Source organism: Larimichthys crocea, unplaced genomic scaffold (genome assembly GCF_000972845.2).
Source record: "Larimichthys crocea isolate SSNF unplaced genomic scaffold, L_crocea_2.0 scaffold270, whole genome shotgun sequence".
Lineage (NCBI taxonomy): Eukaryota > Metazoa > Chordata > Actinopteri > Sciaenidae > Larimichthys > Larimichthys crocea.
This window is the reverse complement of record NW_020853564.1, coordinates 57,699-81,952: the sequence shown is the minus strand read 5'-3', so window position 1 is coordinate 81,952 and position 24,254 is coordinate 57,699. Positions and strand designations below refer to the sequence as shown.

General features: G+C 40.1%; 3 protein-coding genes across 3 annotated transcripts; all 3 read left to right on the top strand.

Moving 5' to 3' along the window:
• Positions 1 to 355: 355 nt before the first annotated feature.
• LOC109142322 (olfactory receptor 52K1-like) lies at positions 356 to 1,516 on the top strand. The gene has a single exon (XM_019275734.2). The coding sequence runs from the start codon at positions 548 to 550 to the stop codon at positions 1,514 to 1,516; it is 969 nt and encodes a 322-aa protein (XP_019131279.1). The 5' UTR covers positions 356 to 547.
• A 3,689-nt stretch (positions 1,517 to 5,205) lies between these two features.
• Positions 5,206 to 10,643, top strand: LOC104939309 (olfactory receptor 1361-like; the record flags this gene model as incomplete). Its single annotated transcript, XM_027275996.1, has 2 exons — positions 5,206 to 6,123; positions 10,635 to 10,643. Coding segments are annotated over exons 1-2 (927 nt in total), but the record flags the coding sequence as incomplete, so codon positions are not given.
• A 7,903-nt stretch (positions 10,644 to 18,546) lies between these two features.
• LOC109142326 (olfactory receptor 1-like) lies at positions 18,547 to 19,494 on the top strand. The gene has a single exon (XM_019275741.2). It carries the CDS (start codon positions 18,547 to 18,549, stop codon positions 19,492 to 19,494), a length of 948 nt encoding a protein of 315 aa, XP_019131286.2.
• Positions 19,495 to 24,254: the final 4,760 nt, after the last annotated feature.

The following is a 24,254-nucleotide window of genomic DNA, read 5'->3' as shown; positions in this document are numbered from 1 at the left end:
GTATATATTGTATATATTTTTATCTTTATCTTTATCTTTATCTTTATCTTTATTTTATATTTTTATATTTTTATTTCATATTTTATTTATTCTATTTTATTTTTATTTATTTTATATATATGTTTACATCTTTACGTTTGGACAGAGAGAAACGGAATTTCAATTCTGTGTATGTCTTGTACATTTGCAGTTTTGACAATAAAAAACTTGAAACTTGAAACTTGAAACTTACAGGAACATGCCAAATATATTGCTTCAGTTCACAGAGAAGTAATTTGTAATTCTGATCAAATAATTTAATGTTTCTGCACATGTGCTTAATAATTTTTGTGATTAAAAAGAAAAGAAAGGAACAAGACTTTCTATAGAGAGCTGGATCTTTACATTGTATAAATGCAATACATTCACGTACATTTTTATTTAGTAGACTCCAGGGATCAGACATGGACAGACAGGGAGTGAAAAACAGTTAAAGCTTGTTAGGATTCATCATCAGACAGCGGGAGCTCGCCTTCATTTACATGACAACACACAGTGTGAATAATCAATGGAGTTTTTCAACTCAGCTCTTGGGAAAAATATCACTTTTGTGCGTCCTGCATATTTCATAATAAGTGGATTTGTTGGCATACCTAATATCAAGTTTTACTATGTCTTTCTTTTTTTTGTTTATACAATTTCCATGCTGGGAAACACAGCTGTAATGGCAGTAATATACTTGGATCATAATCTGAGAACTCCGAAATATATTGCAGTATTTAATTTAGCGTTTGTGGACCTGTTTGGTAATTCTGCTCTGGTGCCGAAGGTTCTTGACATCTTTCTGTTTAACCATCGCTACATCCCGTACAACGACTGCTTGGCGTTCCTTTTTTTCTGCTACACCTGCCTTTCAATGCAGGCTCTTAATCTGGTTGCCCTCTCCTATGACAGACTGATAGCTATCACCTTCCCACTGCATTATCAAGTGAAAGTGACCCACAGATTCATGCTGTCTTTGATTGCCTTTTTCTGGGTCTTTATCATTACTGTTGTACTTCTTGCAATTGGCCTTCTTACAAGACTTTCCTTCTGTAAGTCTGTGGTTATTAACAGCTATTTCTGTGACCATGGCCAGATATATCGTCTGGCCTGCAATGACAGAACTCCCAACTCTGTCATTGGTAAGCTGTTAACAGCCCTTATAGTTTGGCTTCCACTGATATTCATCTTGTTAAGTTATTTAAAAATTGGCTATGCATTGTCTAAAGTGGCCACAGTTCAGGAACGAGTGAAGGCCTTTAAAACGTGCACAGCTCACCTGTCATTAGTGGCAATATATTTCCTCCCAGTATTAATCACATTTACAATTGGTGCAAACATACATCCAAATGCCAGGATCATTAACCTGTCTCTGACCTCTGTTTTTCCTCCCATGTTGAACCCAATCATTTATGTTCTGCAGACACAAGAAATCAAAGAATCTGTGAAAAAGTTATTAAGAATCAGAAAGCAATCCAAAATCACAGTGAAGTAAGTAATCATAAATTGACCATTTGTGTCTATATTGGGACATTATGTATGTTACAGTAAAGCAACAGCTTCTGTAAATACTTTATACATGTATAGAACAAATGTTACAACATGAATGTATCCCTAAAAAGGTTTTGGGGTATTTTATTATAATTAACCTTGAAATTAAATGCAAAATTTGAAAGAAAATTTCTGCTATCAAATAACTATTTTAAGATAGCTCAACATGGTAGAAATTACAGTGTGACACATGCAGGACCCACCAACATTCAGACTTCTATTCTGCTGACAGACTGGTTGCATAACAGACATTTGGACATGTCACAGCAGTAAATTCACTGGTGCATCATACTGCTATTGTGTGCTTGTTCACTGTTGCAGTTACTAGGAAACTTAAAGTAAGGTGTTGTCACTATTCTGTCCACTTGTGTTTTTTGGCTTTGATAAGTCAAAATGTTTGCTGTTCAAGAAGTCCATTGGTTTTAATTTGTGCTTAAGTGTGATAACTGCAAGGATATATTGCAAAGAAGTTCATGTGATCTTGTTTGCCTCAACGGTGTCTACCGTATATCTAAAAATGTATATTGCTCTCTTTTTTCATGTTTTGGTGAAAACTTTAAAACATACAATGACTGACTTGTGTGTTTCCATTTACAGACAAGAAAAATGCTGTAGTGTTTTTACTTTAATCTTTATGGTCATGGACCTTTCTCAGCTTATGTACCTTTCTCAGCTTATGTCCTCCTCTGTAAGTCGCTTTGGATAAAAGCGTCTGCTAAATGCAATGTAATGTAATGTAATGTAATGTAATGGATACCTTCCAGTGTAGTTATGTTTAATTTAAAAAGTGAGATGTGTGTTGTTTTCTTGTCCTCTTCTTTTTTCTGAATTAATCTGTTTTTGAACTATACCAAGTGGTAAATAGGCAATGCATTAACAGAATCTTGATTCTTGTTTGATGAGCATTGGATAGTTTGACAGTTTGAGCTGAGTTTCGTGAGCCTGGTGTGTTGTGTTGGCTGGGCTGAGAATGACTTGTGAATCACAAGGAAGCACAAGCACAGCACAGTAAGTGTTAGTCCAGCAACCCAGTCAAAATGTTTTAGTCAAAATTATTCTGTTCACTACAGGCAATCTGTTTTCAAATATTCAGTGAGAGAGCGTGCCTTTTTTAGAGATGACATAGTAGCCCTAAGCCATTTAGCTATTTAAAAGCGGCTAAATTATATTGTAGCTCAATAAATCCTCCCTGTGGTATGTGCAACTTGAATGAGCAAGTTTAAAATGTTCAGCTTGAGTGGATAATTCATGTCTATCACAGGACTTTGGTGAGTGAGTGGGAGCAGGGTTACAGAGACGTTGTTTGCCCACAGATAACTGACAGAGGCAGAGCTTTTCGATGAATGAAAGCCTGAAGTCCCGATGGATTCTGCTCTGATTTTGAAAGCTCAGCGTTTACTTTTTAAACTTTTAGAATGAAAATTAATCTTAACTCTTGTTTTTAAATCTGCTTACAGGAGTGGGCTGAGAAGGTGCAAACAGACACAGCAAGGCAGCAGTTTGCTTCCTTTTTGTATGAACACACCATTATTGATTTATGACAAATACCAAATGTTGGGAACTGTTTTTACAAGTATAGAAAGAGTACCTAAATTGCAGTATACTGTGCAACACTACTTCTGACTAATTTTCTGTAATAGTTTCACTACATTATGTGATTTGATGATCTGATTGTTTTCAGTTCACCCATGATAGACGGTGATCAATCTTGGAACCCATCAGCTATTGATATGTTAGAATGATAGGAGACTTAGTGAACAAACATAAACCAGAGAACTGAATCAAGTTTGAACAGTTTATAATTTCACCCTTGAAGATGTGCTAGGGTGCAGGGGGTCATTGGAGTTTGACCATCTAGTCTACATGTGTTTTGTGGATTTGGAAAAGGCCTACAACTGTGTCCCTGGGGGCTCCTGTAGGGGGCACTGAGGGCATATGGGATATCAGTGCCCATGCTATGCTCCGGTCCCTGTACAACAAGAGAGAGTTGTGTTTGTATTCTTGGCACAAAGTCTAATAAGTCCTCAGTGGGTGTTAGACTCTGTTGATGTGATATTCACAGACGGAATCTCAATCAATCAATCAAACTTTATTTGTATAGCTCTTTCATACAAAATATGTAACACAACATGCTTCACTCAATAAAACCCTGACACCCCTTAAACCTCCACCCTTAACACCCACCTCCCAACACCCACCCTAAGGCAAGGTTTTTCCTTTAAATCTTTCTAAAACAAAATTCTATTCTAATTGTAAAAATGTGATGAACACAACGTAACACTTTTTATAAAAATATTGCTGACATCAAAATCAAAATGTACATATCATTTTCCAAAAAACAATAAACTTTTAATAAGTTATCTTTGTACTATTTTCACTTAAATATGGGGTTGCAATGTTTTGCACATCACATTTTGTTTCTATTAACATGTTACTCAGTGTGCCAACGTTTTTGGAAACAGCTTTGTATCTAGGTGAAACATACAGTAGGGACTGCTTTGCTGGGGACTTTATAGAGCCATTATGCCAAACCCATGAGACATAAAATATGTACATTTTGACACGTGCAGAGTTTTGTGAGGTTTTTGAGTACATTTAGTCCCTCAAAATTGTGATTAATTTTATGATTCATTGCATTACAATGGGGCCATCTGATCATTTGGTGCCCAGGCTCAAACTATATAAAACAGATCCAATATGTGTATCGGAGAATCCTATGAGTACACTCACTGTATAAATGCAAGAAATAAATTTGATTGAAACTGTTTTTCTCTGATGCAATACACTCAAGGGATCAGAAATGGGCATTATGACATAAACCCAGATGAATGCATTAGTGAGAGAGAAGTACTTATCTCTGTCTACATTAGAAGACACAGTGCTTACATACAGTACTGTTCACTACAGTAAACAATGGCTTCGGCTAGTGAAAGCAAAAAAAAAAGATCTTGCAATGGATCTTTTCAACTCAGCTCTTGGGAAAAATATCACTTTTGTGTGTCCTACATATTTCATAATAAGTGGATTTATTGGTATACCTCATGTCAAGTATTACTATCTCTTTCTTTTTTATTTACATTGTTTCAGTGTTCAGTTTTGCCTGATGTTTTTTATTAATAGTGGGCACCAATTTAGTTTTTCTCCTTTTACTGTGCAGGACGTACATAAAGCACTGAGTGCTCTGAACACAAGAATGGCACAGAGACCAGATTGATCTTTTTTTTTTAACCTAGCAGCTAATTATATTGCAGAACCCCTTACACACATTTTAAAATTGAAATCCCAAAGATTTGGAAATCTGCTTTTAGTGGATAAAAATATGATATAACTAAGTTATACTCTATATACTCTACTATAACGTGATTGCAATTGGAAAGTTGGATTGAAATGGATTGGTCAGAAGAGGAGGGCTTACATAGAATAGATACAGGGAAATTGACATCTTATACATTGCAGAGGAGGTGCTTCAGTCAGTAGCCACTCCTGTGAGGATAGTTATACCTGGGCAGAGCTCTGTCACCAGAAAGAGAGAAGAGCTCATCTCCATCTACAGAAGACAACGCAGACCTAATGCTGATGGACAAAAGAGGACACTTCTCTTCATAATTCAGTGCGCTGTTGATTTCTTTTACAATGGATCTTTTCAACTCAGCTCTTGGGAAAAATATCACTTTTGTGCATCCTGCATATTTCATAATAAGTGGTTTATCTGGCCTCCCAAATATAAAATATTACTATGTCTTTCTCTTTTTTGTTTATATAATTTCAGTGCTGGGAAACACTATTGTGATGGCAGTGATATACTTGGATCATAATCTGAGAGCTCCAAAATATATTGCAGTATTTAATTTAGCGTTTGTGGACCTGTTTGGTAACTCTGCTCTGGTACCGAAGGTTCTTGACATCTTTCTGTTTAACCATCGCTACATCCCGTACAACGACTGCTTGACATTCCTTTTTTTCTGCTACACCTGCCTTTCAATGCAGTCATTTAATCTGGTTGCCCTCTCCTATGACAGACTGATAGCTATCATCTTCCCACTGCATTATCAAGTGAAAGTGACCCACAGGTTCATGCTGTCTTTGATTGCCTCTTTCTGGATCTTTGTTATAATTGCTGTACTTATTGCAGTTGGCCTCATTACAAGACTTTCCATCTGTAAGTCTGTGGTTATTAACAGCTATTTTTGTGACCATGGCCAGATATACCGGCTGTCCTGTAATGACCATTTTCCCAATTATGCCCTCAGTTGTTTTTACCCAGTTCTCATTTTTTGGCTTCCGCTTGCTTTTATCTTGGTAAGTTACCTATATATTGGCTATACTTTGGCTAAAGTAGCCACAGTTCAAGAAGGACTCAAAGCCTTTAAAACGTGCATAGGTCATCTTTCATTGGTGGCAATCTATTTCATTCCATTGTTAATCACATTTACCTTAATGGCAAACATACATCCAAATGCCAGGATCATTAACCTGTCTCTGACCTCTGTCTTTCCTCCCATGTTGAACCCAATCATTTATGTTCTGCAGACACAAGAAATCAAAGAATCTGTGAAAAAGTTATTAAGAATCAGAGGGAAATCCAGAATTGCAGTCAAAAAATTAATCACAATGTGACCATTTGTATATGCTCTACACTCTTTTCAAATCAAGTCTATTAATCAAGTAGATATTTGAGTACAATTCTTGAAATTGAACAACCCCTTTTTGTATGTAGTGTTTGAGCCTACTGATGTAAGATTCTGCCTGAGAGAAAAAGCTGCAACCAGCAAGAAATTATTTCAAAGAAAACAATTAATAGTTTAAAAAGAATATTTAAAGAATTCAACAAACCTATTAAGAGAAATACTAATCGTTGATTTAATCCACAAAACTATTTATGTGCTCTACAAAGTTTTCAAAAGTAATAGAAGAAAGAAAAATAAAAAAAACGATCACAGTGAATCTTATTTTTATTAATTTTTGTCTTCATATTTATATTGTTATTTAAAAGCAAACTGATTACCTCTTTGTGTCATTTCTTCAATTTATTGTTCAATTTATTTCTGGAAGAGGCTATAGAATTGAAATGCGGCTAACACTGAAACGGTTCTTAGAGTAACAGAATTGTGGAGCAGATAGAGACTTCATATGCCTGCATCAAAAGCAAAGATCTTACAAGGTTATGCATGCAGGTTTGTCTTCTTTAAATTAATAATTGAGCGAGCAAGTTATTGTGATCAAAACAATTGTCTATATGCATGTAACCCTTCTGGATTATCCAATTGGCTCTGTATGTGGAAGTTAATTTTGTTTTTGTTTTTATGTCTTGGCTAAAAAAATCCAAATGATATAACTGAACTGAATTTTGTGTTCCTGAATTAATTCATGATTTAACTTATTTTTATTGTTATTGGGTTTGTTGTGCTGTGTTCTGTTTTATTGTAAAACACTTTGTAACTGTTTTCATAGGTGCTATATAAAGTTTCTTCTTCTGATCATTATTATTATTATTATTATTATTATTATTATTATTATTATAAAACCAGTACTAAGTTGGTTACTTTTTTACAAATGTTTTGCTGTTTCTCTGCATCATTTAATGTTCTGTCTACATCTAGAAAATAAATTTGCATTCACTTTATGATTTACAATGAGAAAACCATTAGCAATCTGTACAGTCATCTTTTATATTATACCTCTCCAGTCATTCGGGTGTACAGTATACTGGTGTTTCTGTTGGGGAAGAATTTCATTATGAAGCAGCTACAAAAAGTATAGCTTCTGTGCAGTTGACCTGCTCATTTTGTGCCTGTATGTGTTGACTTTTAAGATTCTGCAGGATTAAACAGCTAATTTGCATAAATATGATATGCTTATTCAGAGTGAGGTAATAATCATAAAAGAACTGAAGTCAGATTTAGTCCACTTAAGCCAAATGTGAAAGCCTGTATGTTTTAGTGTAGGGGTCTCAAACTCGCGGCCCGTGGGCCAATTGCGGCTGACACAACAGCTCAACAAGTCACAATATTGAGCTGGCTCAACTAAAATATCTATCTGCATCCTATTCTTGACCAGTCTTGCATATTCACTTTGTAGCCCTACATTACACATTTGTATTTTAGATGCATAAGCCTTTATTTTGGCTATTTATACCTACAATTTCTGTTTTGTTACTGAGAAATAATATGTTGCCGTATTGGTAAATATTCTAGTGATAGGTTGTTGATTTGCATGCATCGTTCAACACAAACTACACTGAACAAAAATATAAATGCAACACTTTTGTTTTTGCTCTCATTTTTTATGAGATGAACTCAAAAATCTAAAACATTTTCTATATAGACAAAATAACCATTTCTCTCAAATATTGTTCACAATTCTGTCTAAATCTGTGATAGTGAGCACTTCTCCTTTGCTGAGATAATCCAGCCTATCTCACAGGTGTGGCATATCAAGATGCTAATTAGACAGCATGAATATAGCACAGGTGTGCCTTAGGCTGGCCACAAGATTTTAGATTTCTAGATGACATACTTATATATACAAATACAGTAGAAAAACTGAAAATAGGAATTTATTTCAACACAAGATATTGGAAATACTTCAAAATAATTTATAAATTTGAAACCCCCAGAAAGACTGAGCTATTGAAACATTATAGGCTAGTGGACAATTTTTGCTATGTCTTTATTGGGAATGTTATTGCTCATTCAAAACATGGGCCAGCCTTAAATCACACGTCAGAGAAGTCATTCATCTGAAACAGTGAAAGCAAATGATGTCTTGTCTTCCAAATGTCCATGTTGCACTTCAAGCACCATCTCCACAGAAAGGGAGTACTTTGAGCATATTGGCCATCATTTAAAAACAGGCATGTTAATCCTGTGAATGCAGGGGATGATCCTTCTGATGAGGAAGATTTTGAGAGAGGACAGGTTTATGATAAAGAAATGAAAGAATTGCCTAACTTAATTGAAGCAAATCTAGCTCACCTCTTTCTGAAATTACAAAGCATATGTGGCATGAGCAAGGAGAATGTTGCAACAATGCCACCTGGGGTATTTTTACCTACATGAAGTGTTTGGTCCCTGACTTTTAATGTACAAGGCCACAGGTTCGATAATACCACGGGGCAAAAGACGGTTTGCAAATTAACAAAAGTACTTTATTAAACAGCAAAGAAATAAGTAATTAGCAAACAAAATCAGAAGTTCACACACCAAGTACCTGCAAAAATAATCACATAAAAATTAGCACCAGGCAGAAGCGAGAGCTAAAGGAAAGGGCTGGGCTTACCAGGTGGCAGGGACAAACCAAAAGTAGAAATCCGCTAAATAAAACACCTGTGACACCGCACTCACACTCCAAACAAAAAGAAAATTGTGAAGAGGACCACCACCAGGAACTGGACTACTGCCTCTGGGCCACAGCACCTAACCAGACACAGAAAACAAGTTAAAACATGCCAAAGCTGCTGCACAGGACTGGTGTGAACACTGAAAACACTGAAACACAAATTAATGACAACACAATTCAGCATTACACATAGCTCACACAATGATTTAAAAACAATGACTTGTCTTAAGTCAAACAGCCTATTGAGGGCGTAGTCATACACTGATGGGTCAGGTGGAGTTAAAATAGCCAAAGGTTTAACTAAGCCAAAACAGCATGGGTCCCAGGAAAAGTGACAGAATGCAGGCCAGCAAATTACCGCAGCCTCTAAAAGAAGGGCACAAACTATGATTTAATACATCAATTAGTATAATTAACACTAATATTCATAGAAAAATACTCATACATACCCCTCACAAAGCTAGGGCTCAATGCTGCGGGTCAATCACCCAGCTACACCAAAACACAAAGAAATAATCAGCTGGGGGCTGAGTGACAGAGCCGCTGGACAGCAGACAATTTCGTACTTACCAACAGGGGCAAGCAAGCGCACCTAGGAAGGGCTTCTGGTAAAGCGATGCGTCCCCCACGGCCCCAACAGCTTGTTACCTTTTTAAACCTTCTCTCACTACGAACCGGGAGCTGGTTTGATGTTTTGGCTCGTTGCTGGTAACTGGCATCTTAGAGTCCAGGCAAAAGTGTAGGAAGAAAGGAGGACGAAGTAGTGGCTTTCGTGCAAAACCGCACATTTAATTCTTCTCTTTATCAAAAGCAGAACACAACACTGACGCCAATTCAAATCCTGACTGGACACTGCTGCGGCTAAACTCTCGGGCATTCACGTGAGCTAACTCTTCTGTGTACATCTACCACAGTGGATGTGTACCCCTCACTGCTATGTTTACCTTTTTGCACCTGTACGTCAGACACGCACGCCGGGCCACTGTCTTAAAAGAACAGGGCTGGCCGGTAACACTACCCCCACTCTGGATGATGATTAAAACTTTAACATAACTCCAGCATGTTACATCAAAAAAAGCAAACATGGAACATTATAAATTCAAACATTTCCCATAGCAACACGTGTTTCCCACAGTCTTTGAATGAGCCTTGTGGCAAAACAACTTCAGGTGAAGGACCATGTTATTATAACGTCCATGGAAGCATGCCGCATATCATTCTCATAGCGATGTAACCAACAGCAAAATAACATTCACAGGCCACACACACTCAAAGGAAGTAATGCTGTATATTCAATTATTTGAATCAAATCTTCTGTGACATAACTCTTCAGGCACAATAGAAGTAAATTAGGGTAACACCTTAATTGCATAGGTAAACAAATCAGAATTATGCACATTTCTACTGCATTCTCAGGTTAATCTAAAGGTGCAGGGTGTAAAACCAAGATACACAGCTAAACAGTGTCCAACCCATAGACATATATACATAGACGCCGCATTGAGCGGGTTGGTCGTTGGTCGCGATACGTCAACGGGTCTGCCCAGGCAGAGGGGGGCGGCGGACAGACTGATGGGGGCGCACGGCGCATCCAGGGGCGCACGGGGATTGGTGGGGGGGGTGGCCAGGACCGGCGCTGGGTCTGCCATATTGGATAAGGCAGATCTGCCCGTAAACTAATACAAGGAAATGGACTGAACTTCATAAAGCGCCTTTCTACAAAGTTCTTTAAGTTAATGTCTCTTATACACCCATTCACAACCACACTAATATATCTGGGAAACAAACAGGCACCAAAAACAAACGTATGTAACTTTTAAAGTGATGATTATAAATGTTTACCCCTTATGTAAGCACCAAACCAAGGTATGATTTTTCTAATGCTGAGGTGTTTACAGCACTATGTGTGTAACACTGTTACTGTGATGTAAATATTGAAATATTTATATTTAACTTTAATCTGTGTCTATAATAACCCGTCCTGAAAGTGGATGTGACATGAGGGTTTTCTGAATAAAGAGCACTAACGTGTACATTACAGTGACATATTACATTACATATGTAGGTAGGTACACACACAACACACACACACACACACACACATATATATTCATATATAGGGCTGTCAATCGTTAAAACAAATTAACTAATTAATTGGCAAAAATTTCTGTAATTAATCGCGATTAATCTATCAATAAATTGTATCATAAATTAAATGCATTTTTCTAGACTGAAGCTTTAATGAATATTATTTATGTAAAATGATCAAATTAATGTAGAATAACACAGAGAAAGTATATTTAAATTCATTCATTTTTTGGCTTATGTGCACCTAGCACAGTGCAAACAGAAAAAGCAGAAGAGGGAATACTGAGGAGTGCCACACTCCTGTAGTGTAGACTGGGTGTTTTGGCTTTGAGGTGATATGTTAAAGTCATTTAAATTCGGCTTTGAACTGTGCAATTGCCTTGTTTTTGTCCAACGAGGCTGTCGGGCAACTTTTTAAAATTTAAATGTTCCCCCTAAAAGTCCGTCCTTATCCATCTTTCCCCGCATAGACTCTCCTTTAGTTAGGGATAGATCATAGACATATAGCCTCATTGAGCAGTTGGTCCGCTGCGCGATACGTAGTGTCGCCCATTTGGATGTGGCAGATATGCCCGTAAAACTAATACAAGCAGGGCCCGGTTTTAGCTGTGGGCAATGTGGGCACCGTGCAGGGGCGCAGTCTCCGTTGAGGGCTTTAAGTTAATGCCTCTCTTATACACCCATTCAAACCACACACTAATATACTGGGAAACAAAGCTCACTTTGCACATCCCAAAATTGGCGCCGCCCACCGGACGTAAACAAACGCGCGTTAACGCGTTCATTTTTTTTAACGCTTAATCTTTAAAATTACATCGACAAAATTACGCGTTAATTTTGACAGCATAATATGATCTATTTATATATATATATTATTATATATATTTATATATATATATATATATATATTTAGCATATATATTTATATACCATATATTATATATCACACACACACACACACATTAATATATATATGTGTGTGTATGTTGTTGTATGTATATGTGTGTATGTATATTGTGTGTGTGTGTGTAATATATATATATATAATCTATATATTATATATATATATACACCACACACACACACACACACCAACACACACACACACACACACACATTTCAGGATCTGAACTATATATATATATACATACACACCACGCACACCACACACAACATTTCAGGATTGGGCGTTATTATAGACACAAGATTAAATGTTAAAATAAATATTTCAATCTTTATCATCACGTAACAGTGTTACACACATTAGTAGCTTAAAACACTCAGCATTAGAAAATACATACAGTTTGTTTGGTGCTTACGTAAGGAGTAAACATTTATAATCATCACTTTAAAAGTTACATACGTTGTTTTTGGTGCCTGTTTGTTTCCCAGATATATTAGTGTGTGTGTGAATGGGTGTATAAGAGACATTAACTTAAAGAACTTTGTAGAAAGGCGCTTTATGAAGTTCAGTCCATTTCCTTGTATTAGTTTACGGGCAGATCTGCCCGATCCAATATGGCGGACCCGTTGACGTACGATTCAGCGCTCAATGCGGCGTATATATGTCTATGGGCCAACCCACTCAACTTAAGCAACTCAACAGCTAACTAACTAAATAGGCCCATAAAAATGTGCTAAAATTGTACAAACCTTACAGAACATTCACAGCTTTAAACACTTCTGGAACTCTTTTTTTTTTCTCTGAGAAGGGCAGCGATCCGCCTACACCCTAGGGGACTTCAGGGACTAACCTAGTCACCAAACAAGTCTGGTGGTCGGCGACCCCTTGGAGGTCTCTGAAAAGGCATGGAGTTCAACAGAGGATGGTGACCCTGCCTCCCGGCAGGAGACTGTGTCCCAGCCCCATCCAGTCGGGGCTGAGCAGGAAGAACAGGAAGCTGACTGCTGTTAGGTTGGTCTGGAGATGAGGAGTAGAGACTCAGCAGGGCCTCCAGAGCTACATCCTCTGTGTCTGACGAAGCGTTGACCAGGTTACGGCTGTCGACGTCTGGAGTGAGGGAGCTGGAGTCCGGTGAAGGTGGCAACACCTCTACTGGTGCCCAGGTGTCAGCATCTTGGAGGACCCAGCTAGTGTCCGGTAGACGGGCGGGCGCATAGCCACAGCTGTCGTCACTGGAGGTGTCCTCTACCCCCACTGGAGGAAACTCTGGCTTAGGTGTTAAACGGCCCCCACAGCAGTCATCAAGCTCCACTACCCCCACTGGAGGTTGCTCTGTAAATGTTTCCATGGCAGCTTCTGCAGCTGGACCATCTTCTGGGCTGCGCTGCACCGCTTTATGCTAACACTGGCACCGTACATGGACATAACTCACAGCACGGCCTCCTGGAAAGTGCGTCAGCATTTTGGTGGTGTCTCCCAAGGCGATGGATCACCTGGAAATCGTACTCTTCCAGTTTCTTTAACCAGCGGCCAAGCTGGCCCTCTGGCTCTCTCAGTCTAGTCAACCAGCGCAGGCTGCTGTGGTTTGTCCGGAGGGTAAACGGCCTTCCTAGCAGATATTGCCTAAAGTGGGAGGTAAACTTCCATAGGCCAGAACCCTCTCCTCACCCCCTTGTGTTTGGGAGAGGAGGCGCTGATTCCCCAGTCACTGGCATCTGTGTCGAGAAACTTGGCGCTGTCGAGGGGGTAGCCTAGCACAGGTGCAGATGTCAGGTGGCTTTTCAGTGCCTCAAATGCCCTCTGGCAGCTGTCCAGTTGAAGCTCGCATACTTTTTGGTGAGTTCATGGAGCAGCTTAGCAAATGTGGCGAAATCCTGTACGAAACGTCTGTAATAGGAAGCCAAGGCAATGAACTGACGCACCTCTGAGATGTTTCGGGGCGTTGGCCACTCATCCACTTTTTGGATCTTTCGGGGGTCAGTGAGACGATGTGCCCTAGATAGGCCACTTGCTCCCGAAACAGGCAGCACTTGGAAGGCTTCAGCTTAAGGTTGGCTTCACGTAGCCTGGTGAACATTTGGCTCCAGCATTTCCGTAGCATCCCGCACCAGAACTATAATATCATCAAGATACACCAAGCACGTCTCCCACTTCAGCCCAGCCAGGACACGATCCATAAGTCGTTGGAATGTGGCCGGTGCATTGCAAAGCCCGAACGGCATCACGGGCCGTTTTAAATCCTGACTGGACACTGCTGCGGCTAAACTCTCGGACATTCACGTGAGCTAACTGTTCTGTGTACATCTACCACAGTGGATGTGTACCCCTCCCTCCTATGTTTACCTTTTTGCACCTGTACGTCAGACACGCGCCTGGCCACTGTCTTAAAAGAACAGGGCTGGCCGGTAACAAGCTGGTTACACTATTACAAGCGGAGATTGCATCACCAAACTGCACGTTTTATGCGCACCAAACAAACAACAACAACAGGAGACTGGCGGAGTGCATTACCTGAATGGAAGGACCGTACACCTACAACAGCCACGCCAACTACCACAAGGCCATGGCAACAGGCCACAGCCGCCGGAAGAAAGCGGATAAAAAGAGGAAATCACCGCTGTGTCCGCACCTCTATATACAAGGGCGCATTGTGCCACCCCTCATCAAGATGCTCTGTGCATTGGCAAAGTGCCATATAGTGGCAGGGAAGGAGACGACCTGTCACACATATTTAATGTGCCCAACAGGTGTATTGATGAGGTGGTGGAAGAGCTAAACTTTATTTCTGGCTCAACTTCAGGTCCTATCATTAAAGAGATTTTACAGTCATGCTTAGAGAAGCATAATTGTCAGCTAGATGTTTCAGTGATCTCTAAGATGGTGACAGAGCTCTGTGAATTCAACCCCATCAGTCTAGCGTTGAAGAGTGATGGTCCTGTGTACACTGCCTACAAGAAAAAAATGTATTTTAAAGAGAATTTCTCTGTGGTGGAACTTGTTTAATATGTGCTTAATGCTAGGGAGTGAAATAAGATTCCAGTACATACCTATTCTTAAGACGTTATCTGAGATTTTGAAGAAGAAGGAGATCCAGGATTTCTTGGTAAGGAAGCACAAAGCAATTCTGAAACCCAGTACAAGTCATTTCATGATGGCACACACTATAAAGCTAATAAATTGTTCTCAGAAAACGATCTAGCCATTGCTCTCAATCTATATGTGGATGAATTTGAAGTGTGCAATCCCCTTGGAACATCGAGAAAAAAGCACAAAATCACTGCTGTTTAATGGGTTCTTGCTAATGTTCCACCATTGCTGAAGGAAGTGATTCATTGCCATTTCCCAATGTAGCGGAGGACTTGTCTACTTCCTTTAGCCCCTCACAAATAGACCATCTTGTTGATAGTACTACAGGCTCATTATGGACAACTCTAGACTCTATTGCACCTCTGAAAAAGAAGACAATTAAACAAAGAAGGCTAGCACCATGGTATAGCCAGCAGACTCGTAACTTAAAGCAAGAGGCACGTAAATCTGAACGCAAATGCCATGCTACTAAACTGGAAGAATCTCATCTAGTCTGGCAAGATAATCTCAAAACATACAGGAAGGCTCTCCGTAATGCCAGAGCAGCCTATTACTCTTCATTAATAGAGGAGAATAAGAACAACCCCAGGTTTCTCTTCAGCACTGTAGCCAGGCTAACAGAGAGTCACAGCTCTACTGAACCATCTATTCCTTTAGGTCTAAGTAGCAATGACTTCATGAGCTTCTTTAATGATAAAATTATAACTATTAGAGACAAAATCCATCACCTCTTGCCCTCAACAGGCATTGATCTGCATTGTGATACAGCAAGTTTGGAAACAGCTGTAAAACCTGATATGTATTTAGACTGTTTTTCTCCCATCGACCTTCATCAAATAACTTTAATCATTTCTGCAGCTAAGCCGTCAACCTGTCTCTTAGACCCCATCCCAACCAGGCTGCTTAAGGATGTTTTACCTCTAGTTAGCCCTTCTTTATTGGATATGATTAATCTGACCAGAGGTCTTAGCCAACTATAGACCGATATCAAACCTTCCCTTTCTGTCTAAGATACTTGAGAAAGCTGTAGCTAATCAACTGTGTGACTTTCTCCATAAGAACAGTTTGAGGATTTTCAGTCAGGATTTAGAGTGTATCATAGCACAGAGAACGAACTAGTCAAAGTTACAAATGACCTCTATGACACGCTCACTGCCACTAGGGTTCCCTCAGCACAAAGAGACCAAGTCCAAAGCCTGTTTCTCAAGGGATTTATTATTGATGTCGGCTCACGCCACAAATGACACGCTCTGCAGCTGTTCGCAGGCCTCTTGCTGCCGTCTGCCGTGTGTATCTCCAGCCCTCTGCCCGTACTGGTCTTCTTTCTCCTCTAGGTCCAGCACGCTGTTGTAAGAGAAGGAGAGTGATTAGGTGACAGGTGTGCTAATCACTCTCACCTGGTGCTACTCTCCTGAGCCCTCACCACACCTCTCTCCTGCAGCTGATGCACCACGCCCCCCCTCCACATACCTACACCGGGGAGCCGTCCGGCTTAACCTACCCCCCCATGGGAGCGGGAAAGAAAGTCGGCCACAGCCATCTGTGCCCCTGGCCTATGGATCACTGTGAACTTAACTGGCTGTAAAGCCAGATACCACCGTGTGATCCGGGCGTTGGCATCCTTCATGCGGTGGAGCCACTGGAGGGGAGCGTAGTCCGAGCAGAGGGTGAATGGGCGCCCCAGCAGGTAGTACCGCAGAGCATCGACCACCCACCGGATGGCCAGGCACTCCCTCTCCACTGTGCTGTACCTGGCCTCCGTCTCGGACAGCTTGTGGCTGATGTACAGCACTGGGCGGTCAATACCCTACACTTGCTGGGACAGAACGGTCCCCAGCCCTCTACCCAACGCATCAGTCTGCAGGACAAAAGGAAGAGAGAAGTTAGGTGTGTGGAGAAGAGGCTCCCCACAGAGGGCCTGCTTTACCCTCTCAAGCGACACCTGGCACTGCTCCGTCCACTGGACTGGATCTGAGACACCCTTTCGGGTGAGGTCGGTCAAGGGGCTGGTCAGCTCCATGAAGTTGGGGATAAATCGCCGGTAATAGCCGGCCAGCCCCAAAAAAACACACCTCTTTTTTTGTCTTGGGCCTTGAGCAGGCTGCAATCGCTGCTGTCTTGTCTACCTGTGGTACCCCAGATACCGTACCTCCCTCCATCCAACTTCACACTTCTTCGGGTTGGCCGTGAGCCCCGCCTGCCTCAGTGACTCGAGCACCGCGGCCACCTGCTGCACATGCTCCGCCCAGGTGTTACTGTGGATGATAACGTCATCCAGGTAGGCAGCAGCATATGCAGCATGTGGACACAGCACCCGGTCCATGAGGCGTTGAAATGTGGCTGGGGCCCCGAACAACCCAAGCGGAAGTGTGACAAATTGGTACAAACCGTATGAAGTGGAGAAGAGTATTCTCTTTGGAATCTGGAGATAAAGGAATCTGCCAGTAGTCCTTGGTCAAATCCAGCGTTGTAAAAAAGCGAGCAGTGCCCTGGCGAGGCATTGGATAGGCATGAAACATCATTCAAATCAAATCAAATCAAATCAAATCAATTTTATTTGTATAGACCAAAGTCACAAAATACATTTGCCTCAGAGGGCTTTACAATCTGTACAGGGAGTGACACCCTCTGTCCTTAGACCCTCGGTTCCAGTGAGGAAAAACTTGCCCACAAAAAACCTTTAACAGGGAAAAAATGTGGAAGAAACCTCAGGAAGAGCCACAGAGGAGGGATCCCTCTCCCAGGACGGACAGACGTGCAATGGATGTCACGTGTACAGGACAAATGAACACAAACATATTGTACAATTACAATAACTGACAAAATGACAATGAATTACAATGAATGATAAAATTACCACAGTAGCAGATATGGTAGTGATAATGACAGTAATAATATATGTAGTGGACGTCGTGCAGGATCACAGCAGCAGCCACGATCCACGAGAACCTGCTGGACGACAGAGCACAGAAACTCCGGGGAAGATTTGGATTAGTAATATGCATTAATGAGACATGTCCACAGATGGAGAGATGGAGGGAGGGAGGGAGAGAGAGAGAGAGAGAGAGAGAGAGAGAGAGAGAGAGAGAGAGAGAGAGAGTTGCACAGATAATCTTGCGATAGTCAACACAGAACCGGATAGACCCATCTTTCTTGACTACCAGAACGATGGGGCTACACCAGGCACTGTGGGACTCTTCTATTACAACCATCTCCAACATGGCTTTCAATTCTGCCTGAACCACTTTTCTTCCCCAACTCATCTCTCTCTCTAATTGTCGTCACCAGGGAAACAGACTCAGCCTCTCTCCAAGCTTTGAAGGTGGTTGAGGTGATAAATCTGTGTCGGCCCTCCCCTGTCAGATCGCACAAGCTCATAATCAACGTCACCCACTCGTCGTGTGACCACAAAGGGCCCTTTCCCCAACGTCACTGCTTCCCTTCATAAGAGAGCGAGAGAAGCTTGACTCTGAATTCTGACTGAAACACAGAAGGGGACCAGTCTCTACATGAACCACTGTGCTGCAATCAGTGAACCCTTGACAACAAGTCTTCAAATGGACCTTTTCAACTCAGCCCTTGGGAAAAATATCACTTTTGTGCGTCCTGCATATTTCATAATAAGTGGATTTATTGGGATACCTAATGTAAAATATTACTATGTCTTTCTCTTTTTTGTTTACATTGTTTCAGTGCTGGGAAACACTATTGTGATGGCAGTGATATGCTTGGATCATAATCTGAGAACTCCAAAATATATTGCAGTATTTAATTTAGCGTTTGTGGACCTGTTTGGTAACTCTGCTCTGGTACCGAAGGTTCTTGACATCTTTCTGTTTAACCATCACTACATCCCGTACAACGACTGCTTGACATTTCTGTTCTTCTGCTTCATCTGCCTTTCAATGCAGGCTCTTAATCTGGTTGCCCTCTCCTATGACAGACTGATAGCTATCACCTTCCCACTGCATTATCAAGTGAAAGTGACCCACAGATTCATGCTGTCTTTGATTGCCTTTTTCTGGGTCTTTATCATTACTGTTGTACTTCTTGCAGTTGGCCTTCTTACAAGACTTTCTTTCTGTAAGTCTGTGGTTATTAACAGCTATTTCTGTGACCATGGCCAGATATATCGTCTGGCCTGCAATGACATAACTCCCAACTTAATCCTTGCTTACTTGTTACCACTTGTTATTCTCTGGCTACCTCTGATATTCATCTTGTTCAGTTATTCATATATTGGCTATGCGTTGTCTAAAGTGGCCACAGTTCAGGAACGAGTGAAGGCCTTTAAAACTTGCACAGCTCACTTGTCATTAGTGGCAATATATTTCCTCCCAATAATAATCACATTCACCTTGATGGCAAACATACATCCAAATGCCAGGATCATTAACCTGTCTCTGACCTCTGTTTTTCCTCCCATGTTGAACCCAATCATTTATGTTCTGCAGACACAAGAAATCAAAGAATCTGTGAAAAAGTTGTTTAAAAAGAGGGAGTAATTGAAGCCTGCAACAAGATTTCAAACATATTTAGCTTCCTACTGTATGGTTACATCCACATTGAAATAGATTTACTGATAGTAATTTTAACACTATACCATCAGAGGTGGCATGAATTACTCTTTTCTTTGTCATTCTTTTGGTTAGTAGTAGTAAAAATTGTATACGGGATAATTATTTATTATTTGTCATATTATTTCTTTCAAGCAACAATTACAATTGAAATTACATAAATGTTTTTCCTATGAAGAACAGGACCACTGACAAGATTCGAGTGCATGCATTCAACAGGATGACTATAGGAAGTGCTTTGAAGGAAGATTAATTCAAATGTGGTGAACAAAGGTGAACATACTGTGTATAAAGCCATAATAACAGAGATGTTAACATAAATGCCTCTCAATGTTACGCAAAAGGAATTTTCAAAACTATTATTTTGTATTACCCTAGTTTCTGTGTGTTTATGTGTTTATTGCTTTTGTATGGAGATGGGTGTTAAAGGGATAACTTATTTTAGCAAATAATTTTAGAATGTGTGCATCAAGATTCTCTTTTATAATTTTCATCATTAATGTTTAAATCCAGATGCAGATGTCGTTATGAACTTCTAAAATCAGGGAATAAACAACTTATTGTGACTGAAGAGTTTTTGTCATTTTTTTCATGATAGATTATCTTCCTATCATCTGGAAATTAATTTTATTCTCATCCTCTCACGTTCACTTCTTCCATTACAGGGACTAGAATTAGGACCTGCAGTAATCTACTTCAAGTATTTAACCAGATATGAAATCAGTTAAGATAAAAGATAAAATGTCTTTTATGATATTCATGTCTTCGGCATTCAGTACAAGATTCAAGATTCACTTTCTCTGCATTTATAGAAAAAACCCATGACAATTGAATGATGTAGTTATTAGTGTTACTTCTTCTACACTCATGTGTCCAAAGTAAAACGACCCAGGGGCCCTTCGATAGAAAGTAGATGTTGCCTTTTTTCTCTTTGACATAGTCAGTCGTACCTCTCCGTGCTTTCCTGTCTTCTGTTCTCTTAGTAGTTGTGGAGCAGGTGAGTGGTTTGGGTAGAACAGATCAGGTGGATCATAGAAGTGCTGGTTTGCTTTCCAACAGTCTGGAGTGAAGAGGTGTTGCTGATCACCACATACACAATTTGTCATGTATGAAAAATATTAAAACGTGCACTACAGTACGTTTAGCAAAAACAACACACTAACACTAGCATTGCAGCCTGACACATCTTTAAATACCATAATTGCATTTGCTGGTTTTATTATGATCCTCTGTCTTCCGCTTGCATTGACAGCATTCACATATGTTTGCATTTATATTACACTGAGCAGGACTGCTTCAGGAAAGGAACGAGTCAAAGCAGGGTTCTAAATTTTTTTGTATACCAGCCAATGTGGCTGAAGTTACCAGCCATTCAGAATTTCCACTAGCCACATTTTTTCCTGTGCAAAAAAAAAAAGATTGAGAGCCACTGAATTCATTTGATCATTTTATAAACTAAACCTTTAAATTGAACTTATAATGTATATCCAATTAAAATGATTACAATAAAATGAAACTTAAGTACATACAAAAATGATCCTAACATTTCATTACACTTTTCTTTTTAAAAATAGATGGTAAAGTGCCTCGTTTATCACCGGCCAAGCTGGTCTAGTGAGTTTTTTTTTAATACACGCCAAAATTAATTTTCACCCACATTTTCATGTGGTAAAAACAATTATGTTTGATCTTGTATCTAAAATTAAATCAGAGATGTCAGTGTGTCACTGACCTCCTTCACTTTATATCAGCCCTGCTACCCTCCGCTTCTTTGCTTTATGTTTTTTTTTTCCTTTGTTTTGTTTTGTTCGTGTTTCTCGTTTTCCAGCGCTGCCTCTCCCTGCTTGTTTTCTCATTTTGCCTGTCCTGCTTTCCCCTCCCTTCCTCTCGGGCCCCCCCCTTCCCCAACCGGCCTTGGCTCTCCCCTCCCTTCGGCACGGCCGCGTGCCCCCACCCCCTTACTTACCTCCCCTGTGGACTTCCCAGCGTTTGCCTGATGGGCCCACCTCCGACCTCACTCCCGCCGCCCCCTTGCCCCCCAAATCTTTTTGCACTCTCCCGCGCCACGTTTCCCTTATTTCCATAATTCATTAAAAAAAAGGTTAAAACTTTCATAGATTATAGATTCAGTCGGGCCCACAATTCAAACAATTTCAAGTATTTATTTGTTTATTTTTACATATGTTTGGGCTTCCAGCTCAAAAAAAACATGAAAACAGGAATTCAAAAAATTCAAGAATCTACTGTGAGAAATCAACCATTTACTTCTCGTTTTTGCTGAAAAAAAAGAAATAATTGGTAGCCATCAAAATCCGTCAAATATGGTACTTTCTTAAACGATATGTCAGTTCACTACTTGGTTGGGATTCCTTTTGCCTTAATCCTGATGCTCGATGTGCCGTGGATTGAGGCAACAGCCTGTGGCATGCGTGGGTTATGGAAGCCCAGATTTCCTTGATGCTTGCTTGTCAGCTGTCTTTCTTGTTTTGGGGTCCTGGTGGCCCTCATTTCTCTGTCGTGATAAACCCCTATAAGATTCTCAATGGGTGTTAGGGTCTGGCGACTTGGCTGGCCAGTCAAGCACATGTGATGGCATGGGCATTACACCAGGTTTTGGTGGCTTCTGGCGGTATGGGCAGGGGCCAGGTCCTACGCTTCCTACGTTGGCTCAGGCTCAGAAGTGGCTTGACCCAAGGAACCGACAGTGTAGCCCATCTCCCGGATACGTCTGAATGTGGTGGTTTTTTGAAGCTGTGACTCCACCGCCTCATTCCCTCTTTCTGATCTCGTGCCAGATTCTGTGAATCTTCTCTGTTTGCATCTGTTGTTCTGAACACATTTTGCCCCTCTTCACTAGACTTTCCATTGGTATGCTTGGACACAGCACTCTGTGAACAGCCAGCCTCTTAGCAATGAACTTTTGTGGCTTACCCATCCTATGGAGGGTATCAATGATGGTCTTCTGGGCCAGTTGTCAGTCTGCAGTGCCTTTGAGTTTAGTAGATGATAGGTGTGACACTCAGTTTAAAAAACATTAATGCCCTGCAAAATTAAGGGTGATTTCTCTCACAGTATTCTAATTTTTTGAATTCCTGTTTCGTGGGTTTTTTTGAGCTGGAAGCCCAAATTATGTGAACAGAAACAAATAAATACTTGAATTGTTTGAAGTGTGGGCCCTGAATCTATAATCTATAAAGTTTAATAATCCTTGTTATATAATGTAAATTATGGAATAAGTTAACTTTTCTATTAATCTAATTCTAATTTTTGGAAAGGGTCTGTGTATATGCACCGGCTTATGGTCAGTGTAAGTAGGCTTTACCAGGGAGTCAGTATTTGGCAACCAACCTTTCAACAGTTCAAGCAGCATACCCAGACTTTGGGAGTCTGTTTGACAGTGCTGTGAACCAACAGCCTCGCCCCTTCCTGTGTGATGGAGCTGATTTCTGTTTTCGCAGAGACAGCAAGTCTAGAGGGAGATATATGTTTTGTTAGGTAGTTCATGTTAATGGTTTCTTTAGTGGTTAATTTTGTTAGTTTATTGTCAAAAAGTTAAGATTGTACCGTGCGTGTTAGATTGATCTGTTTAGATTGTGTTTCTGAATAAATGACAATTTGTTAGTACTCTTTTTGTTTACTGAGTACTCCTTTGCTTCCTGAGTTGTGTGCGTTTGGGTTCAAGGGCTAGTTCTATTAGATAAGCACATACCACACAGACATGAATACAGTTGTTCTGTTTGAACACATTCAAACCATGAAAATATACTCCACTTCACTTGTCCGTACACCGCAACGTGCTGGCTGTTTTCAAATGAACAAAATGCAGGTCACATACAGGGTCTGACGTTCACTCTTGACTATAGGCAGGGTTTGTTTGTTGTGTAATCTCCAGTGATCCTAACATGGGCCAACAGTGAGGAGGACCACACATTGTCCATCCATAGACATATATACATAGACGCCGCATTGAGCCGCTGAATCGTACGTCGACGTCGCCGCCATATGGATCGGGCAGATCTGCCCGTAAACTAATACAAGGAAATGAACTGAACTTCATAAAGCGCCTTTCTACAAAGTTCTTTAAGTTAATGTCTCTATACACCCATTCACACACACTAATATATCTGGGAAACAAACAGGCACCAAAAACAACGTTGTAACTTTTAAAGTGATGATTATAAATGTTTACTACCTTTATACACTGCTATGTAGCACAAACCAACGTAGTATTTTCTAATGCGGAGTGTTTACAGCTACTAATGTGGTGTAACACTGTTACTGTGATGATAAATATTGAATATTTTATATTTAACATTTAATATGTTCTATAATAACCAGATCCAAAATGTAGACGTGACACGAGGGACAAAAACAAATTTGGGCCGTATTTTGGTTTTGTTTTTTTTTTTGATGCTGAGAACAAAATCCGTTTTTGGTTTAAAACGAAAAAGGAAAAGGGAGCACTGTTTCCGTTTTTTTTCGGATTTTGGTTTTTGACAGAAAAAGGGATTCGACTTTATACCTGAGACAGTAGAACCATACAATATTTACTATTTTTGTTTGAAAAAAAATTGTTAGAATAGTTTTGCAACAAATTTTCCCAAATTTTAAATCAGATGTAAACAAAGTGATGTGGCAAACATTTGTCGACAGAATTGTTATCTAAAAGCTGTGTATTGCCACAACAA

Bases quoted from the DNA above. Each gene is read 5' to 3' on its own strand.
- LOC109142322 (XM_019275734.2), top strand. From the start codon at position 548: ATGGAGTTTTTCAACTCAGCTCTTGGGAAAAATATCACTTTTGTGCGT.
- LOC109142326 (XM_019275741.2), top strand. From the start codon at position 18,547: ATGGACCTTTTCAACTCAGCCCTTGGGAAAAATATCACTTTTGTGCGT.